The sequence below is a fragment of the Halichoerus grypus genome, chromosome 2, assembly GCF_964656455.1.
Source record: "Halichoerus grypus chromosome 2, mHalGry1.hap1.1, whole genome shotgun sequence".
Taxonomy (NCBI): Eukaryota; Metazoa; Chordata; class Mammalia; order Carnivora; family Phocidae; genus Halichoerus; species Halichoerus grypus.
Window position 1 is genome coordinate 49,247,403 of NC_135713.1, and position 26,782 is coordinate 49,274,184.

A 26,782-nucleotide genomic window follows, 5' to 3' on the forward strand; every position below is an offset into this window, starting at 1 on the left:
TACATTCCTTCATAGTATCTTTGAAACCCAGTGTGTATTTTACATGTAATGTACATCTCACCACATTCCAAGTGCTCAGTAGCCACATGTGGCTGGTGCTAGTACCGAACAGTGCAGGTGTGTGTGTGCTGTGAACCTTCACTCAAAACTTGCTTCAGATGCTCTACCAAAGGAGGGAACACCCAGGCTTTCTTATGAACTTGCTCAAATGTGGGTGTGGGGCCAGAGTTAAGAAGGAGGGGTGAGGCTTAAAAGCCATCGACTGTCATTCATCAAAAAAAGGAGATGGACTCTTTTTGTATATGTATCTTTATTATCTATCTATCTATCTATCACATATATGGTGCTCTTCCAGATGATGAAAGATATTCAAAACTACGTGTTAAAAAAAATTCATTGTGGGGGTGGGTAGTAAGTAAATTGGAAGACACTAAAAGCTTAAGACTTAGTAAAACAAGGCTGTGTATATATAGCAAAAGTGCAGCAGTTTGGGGAAGGACACACAACAACTCCTCCCACTAGCAAATATGGCCCAATCAATGCCCCAGAATGTTTTCTGCTGAGCCCCCAGCCCCACCCCCCTACTGCAGGCTACGGGGCTCCTCTCTCTCATCCTTCAGCTCTCCGTCACATCTGATCCCCTCACCCTCATCCGAGGGGTTCTCCCGTCCACGCTATCTAAATGAACATAGAGCTTCCCTTGCCCATAATTCTCTTCTCTTCTGCTGCTTCATGTTTCTTCATGAAGCTACCACTTCTGGGATTTGTTATTGTGCTTGCAGTTTATCTCCCTCCATGAATCTGGAAGCTGCATAGGGCAGGGGCTCAAGGCTGTTTTGTCTGCGGCGTTGGGCCAGCCCTTAGAGAAGAGGCTGACGCAGGGTAAGTTCTCAGTTGCTGACTGAGTGCCTGCCTGATTCGGAGGGCAGGAGGAGGCGGCCGCCCAAGAGAAGCAAGAAGGCCCTACTGTTAGAGCCACCGGGTTTTCAGAAAAGACAAAGTCAGGATTTTTCTGTTTTAAGAAAAGCAATTTCGTTTTTAAGTGCCTAGAATAACGTTAGGCTAACTAAGGATTTCTGGAATGCTTTGGGATTTGTTTTAATGAATAAATAGAAATTATATCTGTTAGCATTAATTTTTATGTGTAAACGGGTACATCCAAATTGTATAAAAGCAGTTCTCTTGAATCATTTAAACCTCTTCTTCACCCCACAAAGCGTTTAGCACATGCTTCCCTCAAAGATTCTATTAATGGGAACTAAAACCATGAGGTTGAAATGCAGAATAAGGAAAATTTTTTTTTCCATTTATGCAGGCATATAAGTGAATACCTCAGAACTGTGCAGACCCAGGAATCCGATATCAAGGATCCTGGGAAAATCAACACAATGGCCTATTCTGATATAACCTCAGATTAAGGGATGTTTTATTAAAAAGAATATAAGAGGAAGGGAAAGCCTTCCTTATGGTAGAACTCAAATTAATAAATGTAGAAAGAATGATGAAAATAGAAGATCACCATCAGGCAAAGCTATTGTTGTAGCAAGTATCATCAGTGTATGCTAAAATTATTGGCTAAAAGTATGACGAGAGAGAGGATATGAGCATACTCTCAGAGTGTCTCTCTACTAGATACATGAATTCTAACGGAAAAAATAGAAGCTCTCCTGTGGGGAAACGTGGTAGACGCCACCTAAACCAAGTGATCAAAGTCAACATCACCAGTCCTGAGATAACCTGACTCCGTGCACCTCCTGATAGGATTCACTGAGAAAGGGAAAATGGCACTGGTGTGGGATTCTTGACAAAAATGCAGAACTCACATTTAATCCTGAGGGAACATCAGGCAAACCCAAGTGGGTTTTACATAATATTTTATTTTACAAAATAACTAATCACTGAATTTCAAAATGTCAAGATAACAAATGATTAGGGCAGACCAAGAAACTGTCTTTGATCTGAGGCGATTATGGGGGCATGAAATTTAACGCAATGTTCATCCTGGATTGGATCCTGGGCCCGAGAAAGGACACTGGTGGGACAGTTGGCAAAATTTAAATCAGGACTAGGGATTAGTTAATAGTATTGCATCAGCATTAATTTCCTGCTTCAGATACTTGTACTAAGATTATCTTAGTATGGATGATGTTAGTACTAGGGTACTTAACGCAAAGGGCGGAGTTGGTAATAGTCGTAAGGGAGCTCTTGTACTGTTTTGCAATTTTCTTTCTCTGAAATGAATTCAAAATAAAAAATTGAAAACAGAGATAGGTATATTGACTTGGTAATCTGAACCAAGCAGAGGAGTAATGTTCCTAGTAATAATACTGTTATAAGTTGGACTGTGTCCCACCCCCAGTTCACATGCTGACGTTCTAACACCCGCAGAATATCGCCTTACTTGGCAATAGGGTCATTGTAGATGTAATAAGATGAGAGCATACTGAAGTAGGATGGCCTCTTAGGCAGTGTCCTTACAAAAAGGGGAAGTTTGGACACAGGCAGGCACACAGGGAGAATGCCATGTGAAGATTAAGGCAGAGATCGGGGCAATTTCGCAGCAGAAGCCAAAGGTCACCAGAGATTGCCTGCAAACCGCCAGGAGCTCGGAGAGAGACATGGAACAGATTCTCTCCACAGTCCCCAGAAGAAACCAACCTGGCTGACAGCTTGATCTTGGACTTCCAGCCTCTAGAACGGTGAGACAATTAGTATCTGTTGTTTACGCCACGTGGCTTGGGGTACGTTGTGAATTGGCCCTGGCAAACGAATACACGAGTTAACGTGTATTGAGAACGTACAACACTCGAGGCTCTATCTTGAGCTCTTCACATGCGTTATCTCATCGCATCTTCACTCCGCCCTTTGCGGTAAGTGCTATTATTGCTTCCAGTTAATAGCCGAGAGAACTGATGCTTAGAGTGGTAAGGACTATAGCTTGTCGATGGCCAAGTGGGTTAAAACCTCTACAGTGACATCCGCATATTCCCAATGGACTTCTTACTCCTCCTGGCTTTCAATCCCAAAAGTTTCTTATGGGATGTGAAATGGTTGCCTTTGATTAGTTTCTCTTTATATCTTATATATAAATTCCAGGGATGAAAAATAGTAAAGTACACATGTGGATGCCAAATCCTGTTTACTCACCCCCCATTTCTCTACAATCACCCCAGCATGGTGAAATCAAACACCTGCTTATTTGGAAACACTCAACATCCAACGTCTTAGTCCTCCCAAGAAAGGAGCTTTAGTTATCCAAGGAGAGATGCCATTTTGAAAGTGAGTAAATAATTTAAGTGAATATTGGGATTAAATTCAGTCATTCAAATCATGTGGGGCTGCATCCTGGGGCAATGGAGCTACTTAAGAAAAGTGGAGAGTAAATGTTTCCTCCATTTGATAGCAAATAATCAGAGAGAATTGCCCACTGGGGTCCATTTTGTTTGCCTTCTTGAGTCATTCCTTCATTCAATTAACCTTTATTGAGCATCCCTGGGCTTCTTGGCACCAGGCTCAGCCAGCACCATTTGAAGAAGACAGTCCCAGTTTTCAGTTTGTTTCTTATTCAGGGTTGTTCCCAAGGCAAAAAGGTGGAGGTGAAAGCTTTTGAAGTCACATTCCTGTTTCCCAATTCTCAACCCCTGTCCTCATAGGCATTGTCTTCTGAATGACTGAAGGGAATTTTCTTGCATGTAACGGTGATCCCCCGTTCCCCATCTCTAGCTCACATTTCACACATGGGCTCTGAACCCATCTATGGGTTCAGGTTTTAAGCAGTAAACTGATGGGCTCAGATTTTTGTTTTACCCATCACTTTTCTGCTTAAAACCTTTCAATGGCTTTCTGTTGCCATCATGGTGAAGCCCAAGCTTGACACTTGAGGAGCCACCTACTTTAGTTTATTTAGTAGGATTTAGTTCCTATTTACCCTCCATCCTCATTTTTTTATCTTTCTCCTTTCCTTCTTGTCCCTCACACTATGCTTCAGTTCAAAGGAGCTTTCGCTGGTTTCCAAACATGTCTTTCTTCCAGACTTGTGCTCATGTTACTCTCTTTACCTGGTAATTCCTCTTAATTCTTAAAAGTCACAGCATGGATACATTTTTATTTGGGAACCTATTTTAGTTTCTATTGCTGCTCCAACAAATTACTGTATATTTAGCTGCTTACAACAATACCCATTTACTATCTCGCAGACCTGAAGGTCAGAGGTCCAGGTGGGCTTGGCTGGGTTCTCTGCTTAGTGTTTCACAAGGCAGGTCTGTGTTTCTTTCTGGAAGCTCTGGAGAACAATCTGCTTCCAGACTCATTCAGGTTCGTGGCAGAATTCAGTTCTTTGTGGTTGTAGGAGTGAGATCCCCATAGCCAGCAATAGCTTGAAGGTTAAATCCTTCTTGTGCTTCATGCATCTGTGACTTCTCCCTCTTCTGCATCTGACTTCTAAGTGTTCGTGTGATTACACTCATTCCACCTGGATCATCTGGGATGATCTCATCCTATTCACGGATTCTAAGGACTAGGCGTGGACATCTTGGGAAGGGCATTTTTTGTCTGCCACCGATGCCCACCTTCAAATCGAGGTTCTGGGTCCCTCCTTTGCAGTCCAGGGGCAGGCACTGCTGGTTGCCTAAACAAGAACCATTTCCCACTCAGCTCCTTCTCTGCTCTCAGGGCCTGCCTCCCACTTGAGAGGGAGAGATTGCCAGATTCTTGTTTTCCCAGCCTCCTGGTAGGTAGGGCATAAGCATGTCTGCCCAAGGACTCTGGAAAGACTGTCTTTTCTGATTAAAAACACATGTTAGAGGAGAACTGCCTTTCCAATCCTCAGGCCTGATGAAATGAGGACATGACACGGGAAGCTGCAGTAGCCATCTTGAGGGGCACAGATGAGGACGGAAGCCTGCATACCGAAGCTAGTGGAGAAGAAAGTTGAAAAGAGTCTGAGTTCTTGATGATGTCATCGAATTGCTGAATTGCATCCCACCACCCCTTACCTCCAGACTTCTTGGTAGGTGCCCTTCTAGCTCCTTATTGCTCAAGTCACTTTTTAGTGGGGTCTCCCTTACTTGCAGCCTGAAGCCCCTGTAAAGGCAAATCCCCACAGATAACTCCGCAGAGTTTTCCTTACCTGTGCTAACACTTTCCACACTGTACTCTGACTGTCCTTGCTGCTGGCTTCAGCCCTCTTGAGGCTGTAAGATCTTGGAGGCAGCAGACCTGCCCACCTTGCTCATGGATTCTCCCCTGCACCTCTGTGCCTGGCACAGTAAACACGAGTAATTATTTGCTTAATGAATGAATGAATGAATGAACAAATGAGTGAAAGCCCTCCCTCTCCTTCAATTTTCTTTACCCCAAGGACTTACCACTGTCTCTACGACCAGGGTTGCCATGTGTGTTTGGGCAGGTCGTGTCCTGCACAAAGGGCCCTGGTTGAGGGGTCGAGAGAGCAGAAATCAAGCCTGCTGTCCGCTCAGGAAGCCATGTACCCTGGCATGGGGCTGTGTCTGCCCGGAGGAAGGGATACCTTTTTCCTTATTAGCCTTAAGGTGTTCTAGAGCTAATAGCAGTGCTGTGGCAGCCCAAATTCTGACTTTTCTTGTCTTAGAGGGTGCATGCCCTTGCTGTTTCTTTTCCACTTTCCTGTGGAGCAGAGGATGCTCTTCAGGTTCCAAGCACCACATTCCAAGGAGCTGGACAACTATTTTGAGAAGCTGATTAGTATGAAAGTGTTTGTGGGAATCCCTAGGTTTTCATATGCCACCTCTCGCTGGTGATAGGCTGGTCATTTTAAAAGCAACCTCTGGGAATTATGACTCAATATGTCAGGAACAGCCAAAATAGGAGTCAGGAGACCTAGGTTCAAGTTTGAGCCCTGGCATTAATCAGGCTCTGGGTGCTTGAGCAAGGAACCAAACTTCTCTCGCCTTCAATTTCCTCCTTTATAAAACTAGAGGTTTTCAAACTGGACCCTGAAGAGTTTAGGGATGTTGAGGTGGGGCCCCAGGGCTCTCAGTGGTGAGTAGGAGGGGGGACTGAATGGGCGGGAGGCTTCAACCAGAGCGACTCAGCTTTTGTCTGCTTTACATATAGGACTTTATAAAAAATTAATTTTTAATTATGCAGGAATATGCTAATACGTTCTTCTTGTAAAGAATTAGAACATTGCTGATAAACCTAAGGTCCCTTTGGCCACCATTCTCCCCAGTGCCTGTGTATGGTGGGACTTCATCTAAGATTTCCACTTGAACACAGGGAGTCCAGCTCGAACAAGCTGGGAGACCGTGGGTCTGGTGAGCCTCTAAGAACCCCAAAAGTGCAAAAAGAGGGATTTCAGAGAAATAGGTCAGCCATGGCTGGAGGATGTTTTAATAAGGCTGAGCAGAAACCCGTGCAATGGTTCTGAAACAGAGCCCGGCTCTGTATGCTGTGATCTGGGGGGGATGTCACTGCTGGGTGCTGGCAGTGGACCTGGGAGAGGGCTGATGGGCCAGAGGACACAGATTTCTGAGTCAGGACTGGAAAGCTTAAGTACTCGTCCTGAACCAGCCCTCATCTCCATGGGGAGGGAGGAAGCGGTGGGTTTAGGACTGCTTCTCCTTTTTGGCCTGACTTTATAAACACAGAAACTGCAACTGACATTCGAGGTCTTCTTGCCAGGTGCAGGGTGCTGGGAGCCTGGTTTCCTTACATTCTCACAACATCCCCGGGGAGGCGGTTGGCACTGCTAGCATGCTTGTTTTAGGGGGGAGGAAACTGAGGCCTGGAGAGATTAAGGAATTGCCTAAGGGCACAGAGCTGGTAAGTGGGCAGCAGGGATTTGAGCTGAGGTCTCCCTGCCCAGGGCTGGGTGCACACACACCCCCTGCACTCTGGATCCTCCCAGGCACTGTAGCCCCCATTCCATCAGTGTTTGCTGTGTGCTTGTTGGATGGTGGCTGTGGGAAGGAGGAAACGGACTGGACACTACTGTGTGTCCAAGATTTGCTCCCCAACTTTTCCTCTCCTCCAAACCCCAGGGTCACTGGCAGAATATTCAGCTCTCTGGAACCCCCCATGCTGGGGTTAGCGATTGGCCCTTTTGCAAAGAGCCAGGGAAGCCGCCTGGTGGGCTGGTGGCGAAGGGCCTGGGAGAGAGAGTTTACGTTCCTTATGAGAAAGGCAGGGGAGATTAGCAGCTGCAGAGCCCCGCAGCCGGTCACACACACGGGCCCGCACTGGGCAGAGGGGCTGCGCAGGACCGCGGCGACTGCCCAGACGCCCCGCGCCTGCGGAACCCAGACCTGCGTGAAGGTAAATGCAAATCCGCTCCCCCGAGCGTGCTTCCTGCAGAAGGAGGGTTTTCAGTATGCGCGTCTGGTTTCCTCTGCCCTCAGCCCGAATGCTGATTTTATTTTTGCATTTTATGAGCCTGAGAGAGGGAATTCATTTCCTTGGTTATAATATGGCTCTATGAAGAAAGTCTTGTCCAAATGCATTTTGCTCACAAATGCTGTCCAAGAAGAGCAGCCAAACTGCAATGAAATGGAAAGAGATGATTAAAATCTGATTTATAGGCAAGGTGAATTGGTAGGTTTATGCCAAATTATTGCATCCAGGAAGGCTAAAGGAAATGAAAAAGCTCTTCCTGGGAGCTGAAAACCTTTGTAAAAAGAAATATTTAGGATGCACATACCCTTATCCCAGCCTGGCTATATTTTAAAATATGTATTCACCATGTTTGCCCCTTTCAGACTGTGCAATCCCTGAAGGCAGGAATTGGGTTCATTGCATCTTGGTATCCCCCGTGTAGGGATGTTTCTGCAATTTTATTTATAAGAAAGGGATTCTACGTTGAAGAGCTTGATGATCTCTTCATTGACCGATTAATGCTTCCTCCATCCCAATTCACCTTCTGAGACACATCATGACCTCCTAACAATGATCCCTCCATGTCCCTACCCCCACAAAAGCATAGGGTCCCAAATTATTATTTTTTTCGGGTTATAGGTAATATAATAAGAATATTAGCCATCAGCTTTTATTGAGTACTTATTATGGATCAGGGATTTCTATAAGCACTTTCTAAGGGTTATTCCATTAATCCTCACAACCACTCTGTGAAGTGGTTACTGTTATTATCCCATTTTACAGATGAGAAAACTGAGGCTTGAAGAGGTTAAGTAATTTGCTCAAGATCACAGAGCTAGTCAGTGGAAACAGCCACCACTCACTGAGTGCTTACTGTGGGCCAGGTACTAATCCCATTAAACTGATTATCTCATTTTATAGAGCTCTTAACCCTCAAGAAGTGACCTTCACTGCTTAGAATTTCAAGCATTTCATCCCTTGGAGACCAGAAGCAGTGGGAGAGCAGGGTCTTGTTTAGCCTTGTATCCAGAAAGTTGAGGATGGTGCCAGGGACAGCACAATTACTCAGAAAAACATTGTGGAGTGAATGAAGGAACAGCAGAGGTGTCTTTCCCATGGGAACTGCTTGCCCAAGCCACCCCCTCACCCCAGCCCCACCCCCACCCCCCGCCCCGGCTTAGTCCTGCTCAGGCTCAGGCTGCCCTTGGCACAATCTTCCTGACCATGGTTCCCTTTCTTCAGACAGGCAGGGTATTACCAGGACCCTACATGGCATCATTGGATATGGCTCCAGGGCTCCCCAAGGGGTATACCAGATGTTCTGTAAGGGGCAGACCCAGGTGTTCTGACACCAGTTCCTACCAGTGCTGGCCTGCCTCTCAGAGACAGGATCTAGATGTTTAAGAGAATATCTTTATTTAATTTTCACTTTAGTTATTTCCTGTTTTGAAAACAAACATGGGAGGGGTTATTGCTTAATGGGTACAGAGTCTGCTTGGGAAGAAGAGAACATTCTAGAGATGGCTGGTGGTGACGGTCGCAGGACAATTTGAATGTAGCGGATGGCACTGAATTCGACACCTAAAAGTGACAAAAATGGTACATTTTCTCTCATGTGTTTTCTACCACCATCTGAAAAACCACACGCATGGGTCTCTCCTTTTAACACAAGAAGGCTGGGGTAGGTAGTTACAGGGTTTGGTTCAGCTTCTTGTTGTTGCTAGGGTCCCAGAGTCTTTTTATAGTCTCAGCATGATGGTTTCCATTCTGGTTGCAGGGTTTCCTCTGAGACTTCTTCAATTTCATCTGCTCAAGAGAGGAAGGAGGGAATGGGTGATGCTCGCCCTGGCTCTGTCTTTTCTCAGGAGAACGCCAGCAGAATTTTCTTAGGTGTTATGGGCTGGAACTAGGTCTCATGGCCTTGCTGGGCAGCCAGCGTGGCTAGAAAAGTGATTACGTAGCTTCCCAAACCTAGAGCTCAGGAGGGTCACTGGGAGAGAAAGAAGTTGAGAGGGAGTAGTGATGGGACAACAAGTAGGCTGTGTTTGGTGTCCTGCTGAAGGTCACATGGTCATGTAGCAGGGCTGGCCAGAACGAGTCTCCTGCAGTCCCAGTCTTGAGCTCTTTTGCTAGAACATTTGATACATTTGTAGTGGATAGACGCCTCATAAAGAAGGACTGTCCTGGAGAATATCTTTCAAAGACAAAAGCTCTTCAGTGCATGTACTGAACTTAAAATTAATCGGATGCTGAGAGGTCATGTCAGTTGGGAGCCAGAACATCTGAGCTCGGCCCTTTGCTGGCCAAAAGTTTTGGGAAAGGTCCCCTGGTCTCTGTACTCATAAATGTGATTAATTATTTTTTCTTGGTTAGCGTTGTTCATTAAGTGCCCATTACGTGTTTTGGTATGTCTAGATGAAAGGCCCTGTAGGAGGACAAAGAGTTGTTATTAACCAACCATGTGGTATCAAGTGTGGGCTCATAATACAAGATGATAGATTTCAAATGTTGGATGAGGATGACGGGATCTTTCCACCGTTCCTCCAGGTCAGAAGCAGAGTAGAATAAGGGCTCCAGGAGTCACTTCAAATAAGGACACTTACAACATCCCTATTATAATTACCTTGCCATTGCAAGGAAGCCCAAGTATGTTCACTTGGCCATTGAAGATAATAGAGAATGGACTCCATTCTCTTGGATCCCACCACTTGCTCTTTCCATGGGAGGCACCGAAGAGGAATTGGCAGGCTCTGCCCTTTCTTTGACCTCCCCTTCTCCATTGAGCCTTCCTGGGCAACTCCAGGTTATACTGATTCTTCTCCTTTGTTCTTACCCCAGGGCACCGTATACTGTACATTTTAGCATTTAGTGGTACTGCAGTTAACTTTTCATCCCTGTCTTATAAGCTGTGCCAGGAGTGGGCACTGTTTGGAGGAAGGCCACCCAAGATTTTCTGGAACTCCTCAACCTCAAGAGCTAGCACATGTCCAGACATATGACAAACCCTCCATAAACACTGGAGCTGGCCCTATGGGATGGGATGCTTATGACTCGACCAGGTTGGAGTTTTATTTCATGATGCTCTGGAACTAGTAGAGTTGATTGCAGGCTAGAAGGTGAACAGAGCAAGAGCATCCAACCTCTAAAGAGGGCATAATGCAGTTCGGTGCCCTTGCAGAGTTCCCTGTAGTCAGACCACAGGGACATTCCCTGAGCTCAGCAAGACACTGACTTTGGGAATCTTATAAAGGGAAAGGGCAACTGTGCAAAACTGGAAGTGAAATTGCTTCAAAGAAGGGCAATTCTTAAATGGCAGGGGAAAAATAATGCAGTCCTGGTAAATGTGGGAATAGGATCCTCGAGTCAGCTGAGAAAGCCCAAAGTATTATTGCAAAGAAGAGTTATATTTTTATTAGTTCATCGTCAGAATGTAAAAACAAGTAAACAGAAAACGAATGAAATCATTTTACAGAAAGCCTATTCATTACTTAAAAGTAGCACCTTAGTGGTGGGCACTTTCTGGTCACATCCGGTCAGGTTTGCTCACGCTGACGAGTAAGCAATTCTTGATCATTTTCTTTGCATCTTTGTGCTTTTTTTGCCTGGCTATTAAGGAGCACCTGGCAATTCTGACAGCTTTATGTGCTTGGCCCTACTGGTTCTCCTTCCTGGATCATAAGACCTTTTTACTTTCCAGACACTTACATTGTCTCCAGGTCCCTCTGCTATGTCTTACAGATAGATGGGGGTAGGGACTGCCAGGGTGGCTGAAGCTGAATTTCAACTTCAGTTATTTTTTTAGCCCTTTCTAAATTCAGGCATCCCAAAACTAAACTTGCTTAGAAGTACAGGTAGGTGGCCCCGAATTGCTTTATCAACACCACCTCCAGGAAGTCTTCATGGATACAGGAATTGACATCTCCATCTCCAGAACCTTCTCAAATGGATTCATGTCTCCATGCCTCTATTTAACTACTTCTGTGTTCTCATCCATCACAAATATATTATGGTGCTGGCATCAGAACATTGTGTTCTCACTGGTTGTCATAAAACCCATACACTTGCAGTCTTGCTTGAGAAGTTTCCAGTGTAAATAACACATAAATTCACATTTTGCGTAATAGGGCCTCTTCCTTACAAATCAGGTCCTGAGAGTATGAAACATACAATACATCTTGGCACACAAGTGTTCAATAAAAATAATAAATTAATAAATACATAAATTACTTAAATATTTAAATAGCATTAAGGTCAGTGGCAACCTGCTAGCTGGAAAATCTATAAATAAAATAGCTGATTGTTTCAGTGGCCATTTGGCATGTAAATGTAAAAATACTGCAAAGACATGATAATGATCCTTCACAAAAAGCAAATTAGGTAGAAAATAACTTTGGGGGCCTATTCTATTGAGGCTTTAGAAAATTCTGCATAATATCTTCCACTTTCCCTCCAAGGTTTCATCCTGGGATTGGAACCTGAAAAAGAATACCAACAGTTTCTGTGAATTAGAAATGTGGCAGCAAACCCTTATTTCACACGACACATGACTGGGGCAATTGGGTTTGGGGATTCCATGTCAGAAGGGCCCAGCCTGTCCTTATGTGGCCTAGGATTTGGTTGCCTTTGGTGTCTTCCCCCCACCCCCAGGTGCCCAGGATAAGGTTCTAACTCCTGAAAACAGCTTGCAAGCTATTCTTGCTCTGACTCTTAGCTACCTCTCCCCTCTCGCTCTTCTTTGCCTTCTCCTCCAGGAGGGCAGGACCTACGCCTGTTTTCTTTACTGCAGTATCTCTGTACCCAGCATAATGCCCAGAACACTATGGGCATCAAATAATATCTGTTTAACGAACAAAGGTATCTTTCTGACTCTGGTGACTGTGAGCCGGGCACCCTCTCTCCCCTTTCTTCTCCCGCACTGCCCCCCACCGCTGCCCGGCACCCGGGGACCCTGAGTGTTCAGGTGTGGGCTGGGCTTTGTGGGCCTGCTCACCTAACTGCAGGACACAGATGCCCAGTCACTCCAGGAGGAGCTGTAGTAGCGGTCTCGGGCTTGCACGCGGATCTTGGCATCCTTGTGGCACGTGACCTTGGCGGAGGTTTTGTCCACGCAGAGTCTCTCTTTCTGCAAAGGAGAGGGAAGTCGTTGGCAATGCAGTCACAAGAGGGGCTGGGCATATTTCTGCAAAGCTTGGTCTCCCAAACAAGCACACCTTGGTTTTTGGGCACCACAGTAGAGAATAAACACTGGAGTTGTGTAGAACTTGCGCCACCTACCGATAGAAGCTCCAAATACAGATGCAGCTTTTCTATTTCAGCCCAGAGGGAGAGATGGTTTGGTCCAGCTTTCATCTTTCTAGAAGAGCTGCCTCGCCTGAAGGCCCCGTGCACACTCACCCCTGTACTAGGCTGATGGTGGGACAAAGGCAGATATGCTCTAGCTGTCCCCTGGATATTCTGAAATACTATATCCTGATCCTTTTATCAGAAAACATGCTGAAGGGGCACCTGGGTGGCTCAGTGGTTAAGTGTCTGCCTTCAGCTCAGGTCATGATCCTGGGGTCCTGGGATCGAGCCCCACATTGGGCTCCCTGCTCAGCGGGAAGCCTGCTTCTCCCTCTCCCACTCCCCCTGCTTGTGCTCCTGTTCTTGCTATCTCTCTGTCAAATAAATAAATAAAATCTTAAAAAAAAAACAAAGAAAAGAAAACGTGCTGAAATCCAGGTATTGTTAACTTTTAGCTGTGTGACCACAGGAAAATGCTTTGGGCTCTGTGTCTCAGTTTCATCCTTTATAAAAAGAGGGATAATAATTATTCCTATCTCATAGATGTGGAAATGTTAAAGGTAATCCTCACATAAAACTCTTGGCCAAGTCTTTAATCGATAGAAAGTGTTCAGTAAATATTACCTATTAATGATATAAATTTTATGTAGGGAAGATACATATCAAGATTTTAAATAATATTTAGGTAAAGTCTACTCCAGAATAGCCCTTCCCCCCTACAAAAAATAATTCTCAGGGAGTGACTGAATGGCTGAATTTCTACCAAATGCTAAACACTATCCTGAATAAGGCCTTTATCCAGTGATTTCTAAAACCGGGGTCCCAGGAGTGTTGGGCTTTATAAAAGTGCCTTCTGGAACTTGGGATTATGATGGCAAGGCAGGAAAGCTTGAAAGCCATTGTCTTAGCCTCTGTAAGCACTAACATGCTGCTCAAAATCATTTCACGGTATGTGGGACAGCTGGGAATTATCCATTTTGGGTGAGACATAGCACACATGTTCTATCATTCAATTTACTCACTAAATTGAAACAATAATGATTTGAGACTCCTGGAGCCCAGATTTCCTATGTGAGGACCAATTCTGAGTGCAAGAATTAATGACCACCCATACTGGAGGTCAGCTGTGGTTAGGTACACGGAATTTGTGTCCACTGGACTGGTTTCCTGGTTCTGACCGTTTACAGCTGCGTAACTTTGGGCAAGTCATTTAACCTCTCTGAGCTTCAGTGTCTTCCCTAGTGAAGTGTTGATGATAATACCACCTGCCTTTGTAGGGTTATGTTAAGGATTAAGTGATCTATCCATGTAAAACCCTTAAAGCAGTCTGAGGCAAGGAGAAAGTGCTAAATAGATGTTAGCTACAGTTATCATCCCTCGTCTCCTAGCTGTGGGCCTGCATAAACCTGGGTATATGGCCCTGGAGTCACCTCTTACCTTTTCCCTATTGTTCTTCCCCTGGCCCTGTATGCAGAATGTCAGGGAGAAGTAGGAATGCGGGGTGCTCCAGGTGTCGGGGTATTCCCAGCTGACCTCCACATGCCGAGAATTCTGTAGTGGTTTCAGCTGCAGGTTCATGGGCGGGTCCGGTTTGACTGTGGAAGAAGATAAAGAAACACCCTTTGTTTTCCTCGGGGGGCTTTGGTGTAAGGTAGTTCTGCCTTCTGATCCCACTTTCCCCTTTGTCCATTTTGGAGGGGCTTATATTCCAATAATGAAGATTTTTTTTTCAAATGCTAGAGAAAGACTCACTGGGAATAACTACAATTAGTAGGGAAACCTTGGTTCTGAATAAAAATGCTATGCCTGGGGGGGTCCTGCTGGATTCACCACAGAAGCTGCCTGGACAGCAGATGGAAGGGTAGCCAAGAGCCTGCTTTTCCCAATGGGCAGAACTGGGTCTGAGTTGCTAGCTGTGAGATCCGGGGCAACTTACTTAACCTGTCTGAGATTCAATTTTCTCTTCCTTAAAATGCAGAGAATAGTATCTACATTGAACTCTTTGGGGGGGGGTACAGAATAAAGGAGACAATGCGTGTAAACCCCTTACCTTGGTGCATGGGGCATTGTGAACATGTGACAAATGGCATTTATCTTTATGAAGCACATATAATTAAGAGGACTCACTGATGTCCCTGATGAAGAAGCTGCTGGTGTAGTTTTCATACTTGAGCTTGTGAATGGCACCCACCACGACCTCGATGGGTAGGCTCTCCTCGGCCGCGGGGCAGGTGCTGCCCTCCTGACACCCCACCGTGTACTTCTTATAATCCCTGTTGTCCACTCTGACCCTCTCTGCTGAGAGTGTCACTGCTCCACATGTCACCCCTTGGGGGTCAGAGAAGCTGAAATCAAAGACAGACAGTACCTCGTGTCTCACCCATTCGTGGGTCAGTTCCCAGTGGCTGGAGCCAGACAGCCGTTTGAGGACACAATTTCTCCAACGGGTTTGATTTCTCCACAGGGGCCAAGAAGCTGCCCTCCCCAGGAGAACAAGCTTTGCCACAGAGGTGGTACAAATATTTAGAGACAGCTCTGCATGTCCGTGCCTCTGGCCTAAATGAATCCAGAAATGTTTAGATCCAGAGCCCTTGGTTAAATCTCCTTATTAAAATTTTAAATTCATTTTTCCCATTGTAATGACAAAATCCATATGTGCTAATTATAAAAAATTAAAAAGATAAAAGTGTGCATAAATGAAATGTGTGTGCCTCTTTTAACCCTAATCTCACTCCCCAAACAGAAATACTATTCAGAGCTTGTCGTATCCCTCCAGACCTTTGTCTATGAATATTCAAAGCAATCATATATCCACATGTATATGGATACACACATATTTTGCCTATATATATATATATACTCACAATGATTTTATTTTTCATTAAATAGGACCCAACTATATATATGTGTGTGTGGTTTGTAACCATCTCTTCCCCCTCTGAACATATGGAGAGCGCTCCGTGACAGGCCACACAGACTGGGTTATCCATTTTGATGGCTGCATGTTAAGCTGGAGGATAAGGCGCCACACTTTATTTAACTTTTCCCCTGCTGATTACCAAAAACATCACACTGAGCACTGGTATCTGTGTCTCTGTGCATTTGTATAAGCATTCCTTTAGTAAGCATTTTCATTTTCAAGACGGAAAAGGGAGACCCCAGAGGTTAATGTACTCAGTTACATGGTGGCCAGACCAGGCTGATCACCTGGGGTTTGCTCTGTCGCCCTGCCTTGTTCAGGAACCTGGATGGTGAGGGAGGGAAGTCACACAGACCTGCTAACATAGGTTCAGTATCCATGGAAACTGGTTTCTTAGGGGAAGTCCAAGTGCATCGGACAAACAATGAACTTCAGATTAGTGGTGTCGTCGGCAGAAGGAAAAGGAGTTGAGGTGGCTCTGGGAAAATTTCTGGAAGCCTCAGGATTTTGGAGTTGGCTTCAGGGCTTTCAAGATCTATGCCCCGGAGCTCTTGGTTCTATTTTCATCTCAAGGTACAATTTTGGCAAGTCATTCGTAGCTTTGATTTCTCCTTTTATCCCTCCCCGTGGCGCTATGAGCCTTAATGAAGCATTGCCAGGCAATCTGGATGAGTGGGTTCAAACACAGCAGAGGCTATTCCCAGGCCCCAATAATATCCTGTTCTAACCCACACATTTGTTCAGGCGATTAGCTTAAATCTCCATGTTCTTTCCCCAATTTAGGCAAGAGGCGGCGTTGAAAAAATATAGGTTTGACTTTGTTTTCTCCCTTATCATTAACTGATAGGCCATGGCGAGGTTGCCCTTATTTTCTTAATGAAATAGTTCTAGCAAAATACTGAGAAATCAGAGTGGTTTCACTTACCCTCTGCTGCTCTCGACACTGAATTTCAAGTCAGTACTGATTGCCGTCAGCCACCAGCAGGTGAAATGTCCAGAATAATTCTTTGCCTCACATTTTAGAAAGAACTTATTTTTGGATTCTGGATTTGAAAAGAACAAAAATGCAATATTTGCAGGTTTTCTTTCAGATAGATTTTAATTGTGGTGAACCACAGGCCACCAAGTTGTACAAGAGTGAAGATCTTCCATTTATTCCCTTGGAAAATGATGCTGCTCCCATGACAGGCAGTTCAGCGAGGACTGAGAAGGTCTCAATAGGTTGCTGATTCTGCAGAATATACTATGCACCTAACACATCAGGGGGAGGCATTAAATTTGTCAAGGCGGCCGCCCCGTGCTGAGTTATGCACTATACACATTGGTTAATTTCCATTAGCCATTTAAAAAGAACTTCAGGAAAACCAACCATGAAAATCTCTCAACATGAGATCTGGATGGTGCCCAAAGCATCTAAGAAAGCAAAGAAAAACATAGGTGCTGGGTGGTTTCAGTTAGGGATTTGATATCAGTTCCTTAACTACGCTAGTCATGTCTTAACCTTTTACATTTTTAAATTTATTTCTTATGGAGCAAAAGAGAAAATTGACATCCTCTGAGCGAATGGAATTACCTTTCTGTTCCTTTAAGATATCAGTGGACCAAATTCCATCTTCCTTTTTGTGAATCAGCAGGAGCGAATGGCTCAGAACCTTGCCTCCTTTATGACAGGTATACCGGCCCGCATCTCCAAACTCTTTGACTTGGATGGTCAGAGTTTTACCAGAGCCTAAGACCTCACTGCTCTGGTCCGAGGTCCAGGTGATGTCATCTTCTTCAGGGGTATGGCAGGTGAGGACCACCATTTCTCCGGGTGCGTCCGGGTGCCAATCCAACTCTACGACATAAACTGGAGAGCACAGGGAATGGAGAACTGGACTGTAAGCTCCAGGAACCCCGGGACTGGGATTTATGAGCCACCCGTGCCCCTGCACTCCTGAGCACAACCTTGCTCGTGACAGCAAATGCTTGCTGAGATGATTGATCTCAGGTCACTGGGCCCTACTTGGGTTTAAGGTCGTGAAGAGATAAACAAAGTTTTATAGCTTCCATCGAGTCATTAACTGGCAGCCTGTTTTTAATAATTAACCTCTGATTCGCTGGCAGATGGGGAAGGCCTTGATACAATAGAAAAATGTGAACAGCACAAAACTCTTTACCAAAGGCCTGGTGGAGAGAAGAACCTTCCAGCACAATTTCAGTTACGTGGAAAATAAGGCAGGGCACAGATATGTCAAGAAAGACTGACCAGCACTGAGATCTTGTCCCCACTAACTGGCTAGGAGATTTGGAACAAGGTAGTAAATCACCATGAGCCTCAGTTTCCTCGTCTCTAAAATGATAATAATAGCATCTATGTCATAGGTTTGGCTATGAGGATTAAATTAAAAAAAACATATAAAGCACTTAGCATGGTGCTTACCATTGTAAACTCAGTGTTGGTTTTTTTTTTTTTTAATTTTTTAGTGTTGGTTATTGTTATTCACATACCAAAGTTTGGTCCGATGACTGCACAGAGAAACTGCCCTATAATTTTCCATGGGCATTTGAGGATTTAGTTCCTACTGCATAAATTAACTCACTCATGGAGATTTTCATTCAATTTTGTTTAAGCAGTTTTACACTCTTATGAAGCAGTTTAGTAGATCCTGGTCTTCCCATTTCATCGAGGAGCATGCCAAAACCAAGAGGCTAAGCAAGCTTACATCAAGTTAGAAGTACAAGACCTAAATTTCAGGCCTTCTGCCTTGTTGGCTTGGCATGGGATCTCTAACCTGAGTATCTAAACTGGCACTTGAGGAATGGCCTAGAAGAGTACTGCAATGAGTGCGTCACATCCCAGCTTCATTCATGCATCACTTACTAACGAGCTAGAGTCATTTAATGTAATGGTCCCCCAAGCCTGATCACTGAACCACCATCAGCAGCAACACCTAGGAAACTGCGGGAAAAGCAAAATCTGAGTTGTTGAATCAGGAACTTTGGGATGGGCCCGATGATCTGGTTTTTATGCTCTCCAGATGATTCTGATGCCCTCTCAAGTTTGAGAGCCACACTGGTTAAGAGCCTGGATATTGGAGTCACATAGGTCTGAGTTTAGATTCAGCTCTATATCTTACACTTGCCTGTGGCCTTAGGCAAGACATTCAATTACTCTAAGCTTCGGTGTCATCATTTTTAAAATGAACAAAATATTAGTGCTTGCTTCAGCAGGTCGAGACATGGATGATACAAGCGAATTCATACAACAGCTTAACATAGTGCCCTAAATGCTCTATAAACGGTGACCCTTATTGTTGGCATCCAGATGTAAAGCACTATGGGACATAAAGTTCTTACATCAGAGGGATTTATAACTACTGAATGGGTAACAAAGACGTGAGCTAAAAAGCATTTGGGACCCAACTCTTTGGAAATGATTAGCTATGCTGACATAAAACCACGTGGCTCCTTTGGCTTTCTCTAGTTTTTCTTTGTTCCATCAGCAACTGAACAGCAAGGCTATTTTTCCTGTCACAACTAAGACTCAGAAGGCCTAGAAGACCCTTACCCAAGGGCAGGGGACAACAACTGCAAGAGGGAGCCTGAGGAAGAGCATCCAGAACCTAGTGCCTGGCTTCATCTCCTCATCTTGCATCCAAAGTCGTCTGCCCTCTGTTTCTCACATTGACTTCCTGGAATTTCGGTGGTTTACCAAATTAGAAGCAACTTCGGGGTTTACTATGCAAGGGCCAAGCTTCCTGAGCTCACCAAAAATCCCAGGGTTGGAAGGGATCTGGCATAATTTTCTGGCTCAGGCCTTCGCCTTTGCTCAAGGGAGGGTCTAAAACTCTCAAACTCTCCTTGGGCAGAGGGGAGATGGCTGGATTGTTGCCTTCCCGAAATGATTAAGAATGGAGGGACAGTCCAAAATTTCTTTCAGGTATCCATTTTCTAATGTGGTACTCTCCTGACTATCAACAGATTATTTCTGATCATCAGCTGAAATGTCTTCACTCTAACTTATGCCTATTTCCTCCTGTGTTCCAAGCACATAGGAAACAATTACTTCATGTCCTTCTTGTAAAAACCTTCTTCGAATACTTAAATGCACAGGCTTTGAAGTGAGACAGAATTGGGATCAAGTCCCTGTTCCATCCTTCCCAGGGCTGTCAAACTGGGGAAGTTACTTAATCTCTGTAGCCTCTATTTGCAACATCCGTAAAATGGGATACAGACTGTCCCTATTTCACATGGTTGTTGTGAGAATTAAATGAAATACTGTGCTCAACAAATATTAACTATTATTACCAGGATACAATTACAGATAGTAATTGCCAACACTATGTTGGCTTCCATGAGAAACGTTCGAAGATCTTTCAGGAACAGCTAATAATCAGTTAATACATTATTTACTGTGTGTGAGAAAATAGGATAGAGGGACCCCTTATTTTACTAATACCTACCTATTCTATTATTCTACTAGTAATTTTTATTGATCATTGGGATTATAAACAGGGTCTCTTGAATCATCAGAGACATCATTTCAAACAACCAAAACAATCCTGGCTAACATTTACTCTCACTTCACAGGTGTTGAGCTGTCTCCTGCACTCACTAACATTCAGTCATCCGTGTAGTAGGTGTCACTTTGTAATCCCTAGTTCACAGTTGAGGAAACTCAGCCTTAGAGGTGACCCAGCTCAAGGTCACCTAACAGAGTCAGCCTTTGAGCCCAAGTCAACGCGAGTCTAAATCCTATGCTTCCCCCAAAGTGCTTGGTCAGAGGTGAGTCCTCTCGGTGCTCGGAGGGAGTGATATTGTGTGGTGGAGGGGGGGATGAGAGAACGTAGTTCTTAATCTTTCCAAATCCTTCACTTTGGAATTTTCACTGTATGATACAGCTGGTTTTTAGTAATACTTGTGAAGTCCATATAGCCTTTCCTATCACATCCTGCAAAAAGCTCCTACTCTGGCCCCTAATATGAAAGCCGAACGACATAGGTGAAGGAAGGACAGACGGCCTGCCTTTTCCCAGTGATGGCACTCACTAGGAACCCCCCAAGGCCTGCTTGCCCCTTTCGGGCTGATTGCCCCCCAGGGCCTGCCTGATAAGTCCTGGCTTAGATTTCGGGGCCGCCACAGAGAAGGAGAGCCTGGTTACCATTTTTCTCCAGTTCCCATATGGCCATGAGGGGAGATGCCAGCAAAACCAGGGAAAACCAGGAGACGACCAGCTGCTGAGGATGCATCTGCAGGAGGGGGAGAAAGAGAGGAGAAGAAGGAGGAAAAGAGAAGAGGAGGGAAAAGAGAAGACATGATGTCAGTAATTATTCAGTTGCTTTGCAAACCATATTCATGCTATGTACATTGTTTTTAATCTTGATTTTTCTCTTTCTTGTATGCACTATCAGATTAATACTACGTGAATTACAGGAGCCCTGAGCCAGTCTCTGGGTAAGAACATCTCCAAAGAGAGAACCACAGACTATCTGGAGCTGAAGGAGACCAGCCCTCTGATAGAATCCTCTTATTTTTAAGCTGAGAAACCCAGGACTCAGAGAAAGAACATGACTTGTCTGGATCAACATTCAGCAGTGATATACTTGGTCCTTACGAGGTAAAGGGCTCTGGGCTAGAGTCACTGGGGGTTAAAAAAAGGATTTTGGCCTGGATTCTGCCTTCTAGGGGCAAACACTTTCATTCAACAAATATTTATGAAGTCCGTGTGTTAAGTGCCTACCCTCCAGTTGGGGAGACCGGCTATACCTCGTATCACTGTTCCCCAAGGTGGTATGTGCAGTGACACCTGGGGTAAAGGACTTGGGGTGCTGCTGGGGTGGGGGATAAGCAGAGGCGATCTTCCAAATTATGGCAACGATCTGGTAGCCAGGTTGAGTTTCTCTCTGTGTTTAGACGATAATTGCTCAAAACTCAAAGGTTACTTGTTCCTACACAACGAAACCAGTGATTCTCAAACTTGAGCGCACATCAGTGTAACCCGGAAGCCTTGTTAAAACACGGATGGCCGAGTCTGGGGGTGGTGGGAGGTGGGGCCTCAGAATCTGCATTTCTTAGAAGTTTCCAGGTGAAGCTGATGTTGCTGGTCCAAGGACCACACTTTGAGAACCTTTGGTTTCACCCATGTTCGGGGCCCACAGCTCTGAAAATCAAGATGTTCTATGGGAGAAGACCATGAAATACTGATATACCCACTATGGAAAGTGAAATGCCTCATTTTGTGCCCAATCAGCCACCATCTTATAGTAAAACTCAATCTAGATTAGTGTCCAGGGTTTGTGCAAATATTTAGAATGTGAAAATTGTACCCTACTTCTGAATTAGATAGAGAAGATTATTATTTAATTTCATTCTGAAACACCTCCATCCATCTCAGAGAGCACCAGCGTTCTCTGAGCAGGAACATGTGCTCAGAGACCACTGAGTAAATCATACGAAGAATAAGACTCAAAATTTTTGGTCAATACCTTAAAAATGAGCATCCCTTGGCTGGGGTGACTGAATATTGACAAATCACGGCTTTGTTAGGACCACTGCTAACCTAGGAGAACCTTGCCCCACACTTTACTCCCTTCGATTACAAAGGCTGTGAGTGGCAGAGACAGGACTAGATCTGGCCTTCCTGTCGAGTCAGCGCTCTGTCCCTGCCGCTTCCACAGGCACGTCTATTTATTTGTCCAGGTTACGACTGGCAAAAGACTGGTTGCCACAGGGCATCAGTTAGGACATTCACAGGCTCAGAGAGTCAGGCCGACGTGGGCTTGAACCTGGTTCCTCCACTCGCTAGCTGTGTGATGTTGCTCAAATGATCTCTGAGCCTCAGTCTCCTCATCTATAAAATGGACGTGATACCCATCTCAGAGGGTTGTTGAGACAATGCAATGAGATGACATCTTGTAGAAGGCAAACAATAACAGGTCAGCTTGCACCAAGGGGAAGAGATAAAGGAAAAATTTGATACGTTTGTTTTGTATACAATGCTAGACCACAAAGTGCCGAGCTGTAGGGAAATGCCCTAGAGGTATTGCAATCACACAGGCTTGTAGAGCTGCCGGCACTCTGGGAAGGGAAATAACAGAGATTCCTGGCATCTCCTGGTGATTCTTTTGCTCTATCCTAAGGCTGGGGTTTTCCCTTTGCCTCTGTGTCTAGCACTTCCTCCTGGGGCCTTAGATGTGTTTGAGAATTTCAGGTGAACTGCACTTCAGGGTCAAGGGAGCCCTGGTGACGATTCTTTTTTTTTTTTTAAAGATTTTATTTATTTATTTGACAGAGAGACAGCGAGAGAGGGAACACAAGCAGGGGGAGTGGGAGAGGGAGAAGCAGGCTTCCCGCCGAGCAGGGAGCCCGATGCAGGACTCGATCCCAGGACCCTGGGATCATGACCTGAGCCAAAGGCAGACGCTTAACGACTGAGCCACCCAGGCTTCCCCCTGGTGACGATTCTAAGAAACAACTTGCATTTTAGTAACACCCACATTGTAAACCATGGAACCCTGGCTGGGGGTGGAGGGGGCGGTGGGTCACTCCCTTAATCCAACCCAGGGAATCCAAAAAGGGGGCAGCATGGAGTTACCCTGTTGCTCTCCAGATCAGTGCATACCGGAGAGCTATACTCCACAGCCCACATTTCCTCGGCACGCTAAGTTGGAGAGTCTTGAGGATTAAACATTTTTTCCATGTAATTTTGTAGTTTTCTAAATGCTTGAAATCCTTGTATATGGAACACAGGGACCCCAGGTCCTGTGCTCTGGTTACACTCCCTAATGCTGGTGCCAACACATGCCCATGAGACTTGAGGGGCATTTCTTTTCCAAGTTTTATCTCGTTTGTTACTTTTTAATTTAAAAAATTATTTTTTAAAATAAAAAGACATAGTCACACCAGGCATGGGTGGCACATTCAAAGGGCCCCAGCTCTGCCACTGATCAGTCGTGTGACTCTAGGCAAGTCACTTGATTTCTTTAAGCCTCACACTCAGTCTGTGAAATGGGCATCCTGTTGTGGTGAGGAGTTAGTGAAAGAATTCAGGTAAAGTATCCAGCAGGGTGCCCAGAGGAAGTCAGGACTCTTGGCTATTTGCTCTTCCTGAGTCCCATTCATAGCACTTACTACAATTGCAACACACACACACACACACACACACACACACACACACACAGCAATATAATATAGTTACTTCTTTAAGTTAGTCTTCCTTGCCACACTGAACTCTCTGATGGCAGGGATCATGTATTTCTTATTCCACACTATACCCCCCAGAGTTTAGCATCAGTACTCTAGCATAGAGGGATTTCATTAATTATTAGAAGAATGAATGAATGTACAGAAACCATAAAATCTCAGATCCCAGTAAAATGAACAGTAAGAGGTTGTCCAAATTCTTTCTAATATCTGGAAATTCCTTATTTGAGAAAAGTGGGCCATCAGCTGGGGTTTGGTAATCTCTTGGTTAAAATATTTTAACCTGATCATTATTTTTTTTAACGTGAAAATTATTGCACACAATGTATCTGGGCAACTATAAGGCCCCAATGCAGTGTAATCATCTTTTTCCTCCTCACAGATTTAAAAACCCTTCAGAAAGTACTTTTAAATACTGCAGTTGCTTTTTATTTTTAAAGTAACACCAAAATTAGCTAATCCAAAAAATCTGGATAACCCAACTGTCACTCTGGTTGATTATCCCAACTGACTATTGAACCCAACATAAACATGGGAGCAAGGATGCTCTGCACCTTTCAATTATGAGGTGTAAGTATAATTCAATTGTTTATTGAATTCATTCTGACTTAATGAATGAACAGCTTTGAAAAAAGTTGACAGTACTCAGGGAAGCACCACTCACGTCGTACAATTTAACCGATGGGCATTAATATTGAGGAACATACTTTTATGTACATACCGCTTTCAAACAAGACAAAACAAACCTTTCTATAAAATGTGCCTTCATTCACAGAACTCGGTGTACAATTATTATTAGTTGACTTTTAAAAGGAATACTTTCTACATCAGTTCCCAAAGGACTGACTTTTGGCTCATGTCCCAGCAGGTAAGTCACCAGGAATGCCTCCAGAAATCCACCCACTCCACCATGCCAGGCGCGGGGAGCACTCAGAAGACTCTACCCCTCTACCCCGCGAGCCTGCAGGCCTGCCGAGGGCTGGCAGGGGCTAAGGACGTGCTTACCTTGCTTCTGGCCCGGCCGCAGCGTTCGCTGGGTCTGAAACCGTTGTTTCTTCTGCTATTGCTGCTATTGCTACTGGAGCTTATATACCCGATTCCTACCAAGCTTTCTGATGGAAACTTCAACTAGAAACTGACTTGTTCAAGTTGCAACACTGAAAACAAGTCTCAAAACCTTCTAGGGGAATTTCAAGAAGTTCCTTTTTTTTTTCCCCATGTGTATCAATAATGCTGAGGGAACACAGGCATCAAAATCCCAGGTAATGAACTAAGAGGAAATAAATTTTGGGTGGGGAAAAAGGAAGGAGATGTGCTGCTCACTTCTTTGGATTAACATCATGGCCAATGTGTTTAGAGCCTGCAGCAGGCAGCCGCCCTGGGCTCCACAGACCGGAGAAGGAAGGCCACGGAAACACACAGGAGGCCAGGTTCAGGTCAAGATCAAGCAATTGTACGCTAGAGGGTCCAAAAGCAAACTCTATGGTTCTCCTAAAGTCAAAGAAAATGAGATGAATGGCAAAGGATTTAGTATATTTGGGGCCCCCCTCCACTACATTATTCCTTTAACATCTGGATTTCAGAAACATCCCATTGATCACCCACGGTGCTTCATGCACCACACATACCCTTGCACATTCATACAGACACAGCCCTGGGAAGATGATAAAAATGTGGGTATTACCAATAAGACACAAATATGTAGGGGCACAGCGCATGCTCATAGGTGTTTGATCACGGACAGGTGGGGGCAGAAAGTGAAATATCCACAGTCAGGCATATAGACGACCATGACCCACTCAAGGCACATCCCCTTGGGCACCCAGATAACCTCACACTCATTTGCACACAAAACTATGGCCCTAGGAGCTCTATACTAATGCACAGAATTAGCAGAATTAGCTAGAAATTCCTAGCGGAATTTAACATTGTTAAGAGGGGTGAAAGGTGAGCACAGGATTAGACACCCCCCTCCACGCCTCCCCGTCTGCACACGAACGGCAAATAAACACTAGCGTGAACACCTACACCGAAAACAAGCCTACAGATGCGGCCGTACCCAGAGCCGCCGACAGAGGGCGCTGCTGCGAGGCGGTGCCTGAGGGGCGCCTGGGACCCAGGAGCGCACTCCCGCCGCCGACATCTCCGTTACCGCGCGCGGTCCCTTGTCCCCGACGTGTGGGAAGTTCCTGGGGCCCCCGCAGAGTTTCAGGTGGGCGCAGATTCCCATGCTAACTTTCCTTGTAGTTTCTGCGGGGTGGGGGGCTGGAAACCCGGGCGAGAGCAGCGGAGCTTCCCAAGCGCACACTTCCTCCCTCCGCTTGTCCCATCCAGAGAGGGCGGGTGCTGCTGACTTGGCAGTCCCACTGGTTATCCGACCTGGTGCTCTGGCTTGGGCGGAGACATTACCTCCAGCTCAGAGCGCCTTCTTCCCTCTCCTCTGCCTTGTAAGCTTCAAGTGAAACAGAAGTTCTTCTCAGATTAACAAAGCAAAGCGTCCTGTATCCAAGACTTAGTAGATATGAACAAAGTAAGTTGCATTGTATTTTGGTTGTAGGATACCGTGTGTGTGTGTGTGTGTGTGTGTGTGTGTGTGTGTGTGTGTGTGTCTGAGAGCACTTTTGCTTTGCGATGGACATCTCTGAGGAATATAGCTAGACGTTGATGGGGAAGGGACCTTTCCACAGTTTGATTTTCGTTGTTATATGCTACACATATACACTCACACACACACATACATAGATTAAAATATGTATCAACTTGGCGAGGTTTCTTTCTGTAAAAATGTATTTATTACCCCCAACAAACCGTCAAAGCTTACTGAATGGAAAACTTCTTATAAAATCGACGTGAAATAGTTTCACTAATTCATTTATAGTGGCTGCATCATGATAGGTGAGCCCTTCTGTGACCTTCCACAAGTCCATACGTATATATAGTAAGACAAGTAAGACAAAAACATTTTACCAGTGTGTTCATAAAAGCATCTTCACAATTTAAGAAAAAACTGATTTGAACATAAAATCTAAGTAAAAATAGTGTGCT

The 26,782-nt window shown here is 44.9% G+C and overlaps 1 protein-coding gene and 1 long non-coding RNA gene across 5 annotated transcripts; one reads left to right on the plus strand and one right to left on the minus strand.

Annotated features, from left to right (window-relative positions):
• Positions 1 to 2,130: 2,130 nt before the first annotated feature.
• On the plus strand, positions 2,131 to 25,043 carry LOC118542982 (uncharacterized). Of its 4 annotated transcripts, XR_013445603.1 has the most exons (4): positions 2,131 to 2,699; positions 4,829 to 5,008; positions 20,710 to 21,152; positions 24,606 to 25,043. It is a non-coding gene; the product is annotated as an uncharacterized LOC118542982 (long non-coding RNA). The 4 variants fall into 4 exon arrangements; XR_013445602.1 differs by lacking the exon at positions 2,131 to 2,699 and having other exon boundaries at positions 4,453 to 5,008; XR_013445604.1 differs by lacking the exons at positions 2,131 to 2,699; positions 4,829 to 5,008 and having other exon boundaries at positions 18,034 to 20,854; positions 20,947 to 21,152.
• Positions 12,341 to 20,784, minus strand: IL12B (interleukin 12B). The gene is made up of 6 exons (XM_036103645.2): positions 20,697 to 20,784; positions 17,127 to 17,402; positions 16,479 to 16,596; positions 14,761 to 14,978; positions 14,071 to 14,228; positions 12,341 to 12,472 (listed from the first exon to the last, which is right to left on the minus strand). The coding sequence occupies exons 1-6, from the start codon at positions 20,782 to 20,784 to the stop codon at positions 12,341 to 12,343; spliced, it is 990 nt and encodes a 329-aa protein (XP_035959538.1).
• Positions 25,044 to 26,782: the final 1,739 nt, after the last annotated feature.

Excerpts from the sequence above, each read along its gene's own strand:
- IL12B (XM_036103645.2), bottom strand. The coding sequence starts at position 20,784 with ATGCATCCTCAGCAGCTGGTCGTCTCCTGGTTTTCCCTGGTTTTGCTG. Across the intron at positions 16,597-17,126 it reads TATCTTAAAGGAACAGAAAG|AATCCAAAAATAAGTTCTTT; the intron begins GTAATTCCATTC and ends TTTCAAATCCAG. Across the intron at positions 14,979-16,478 it reads AGTGTCGAGAGCAGCAGAGG|CTTCTCTGACCCCCAAGGGG; the intron begins GTAAGTGAAACC and ends CTTTGATTTCAG.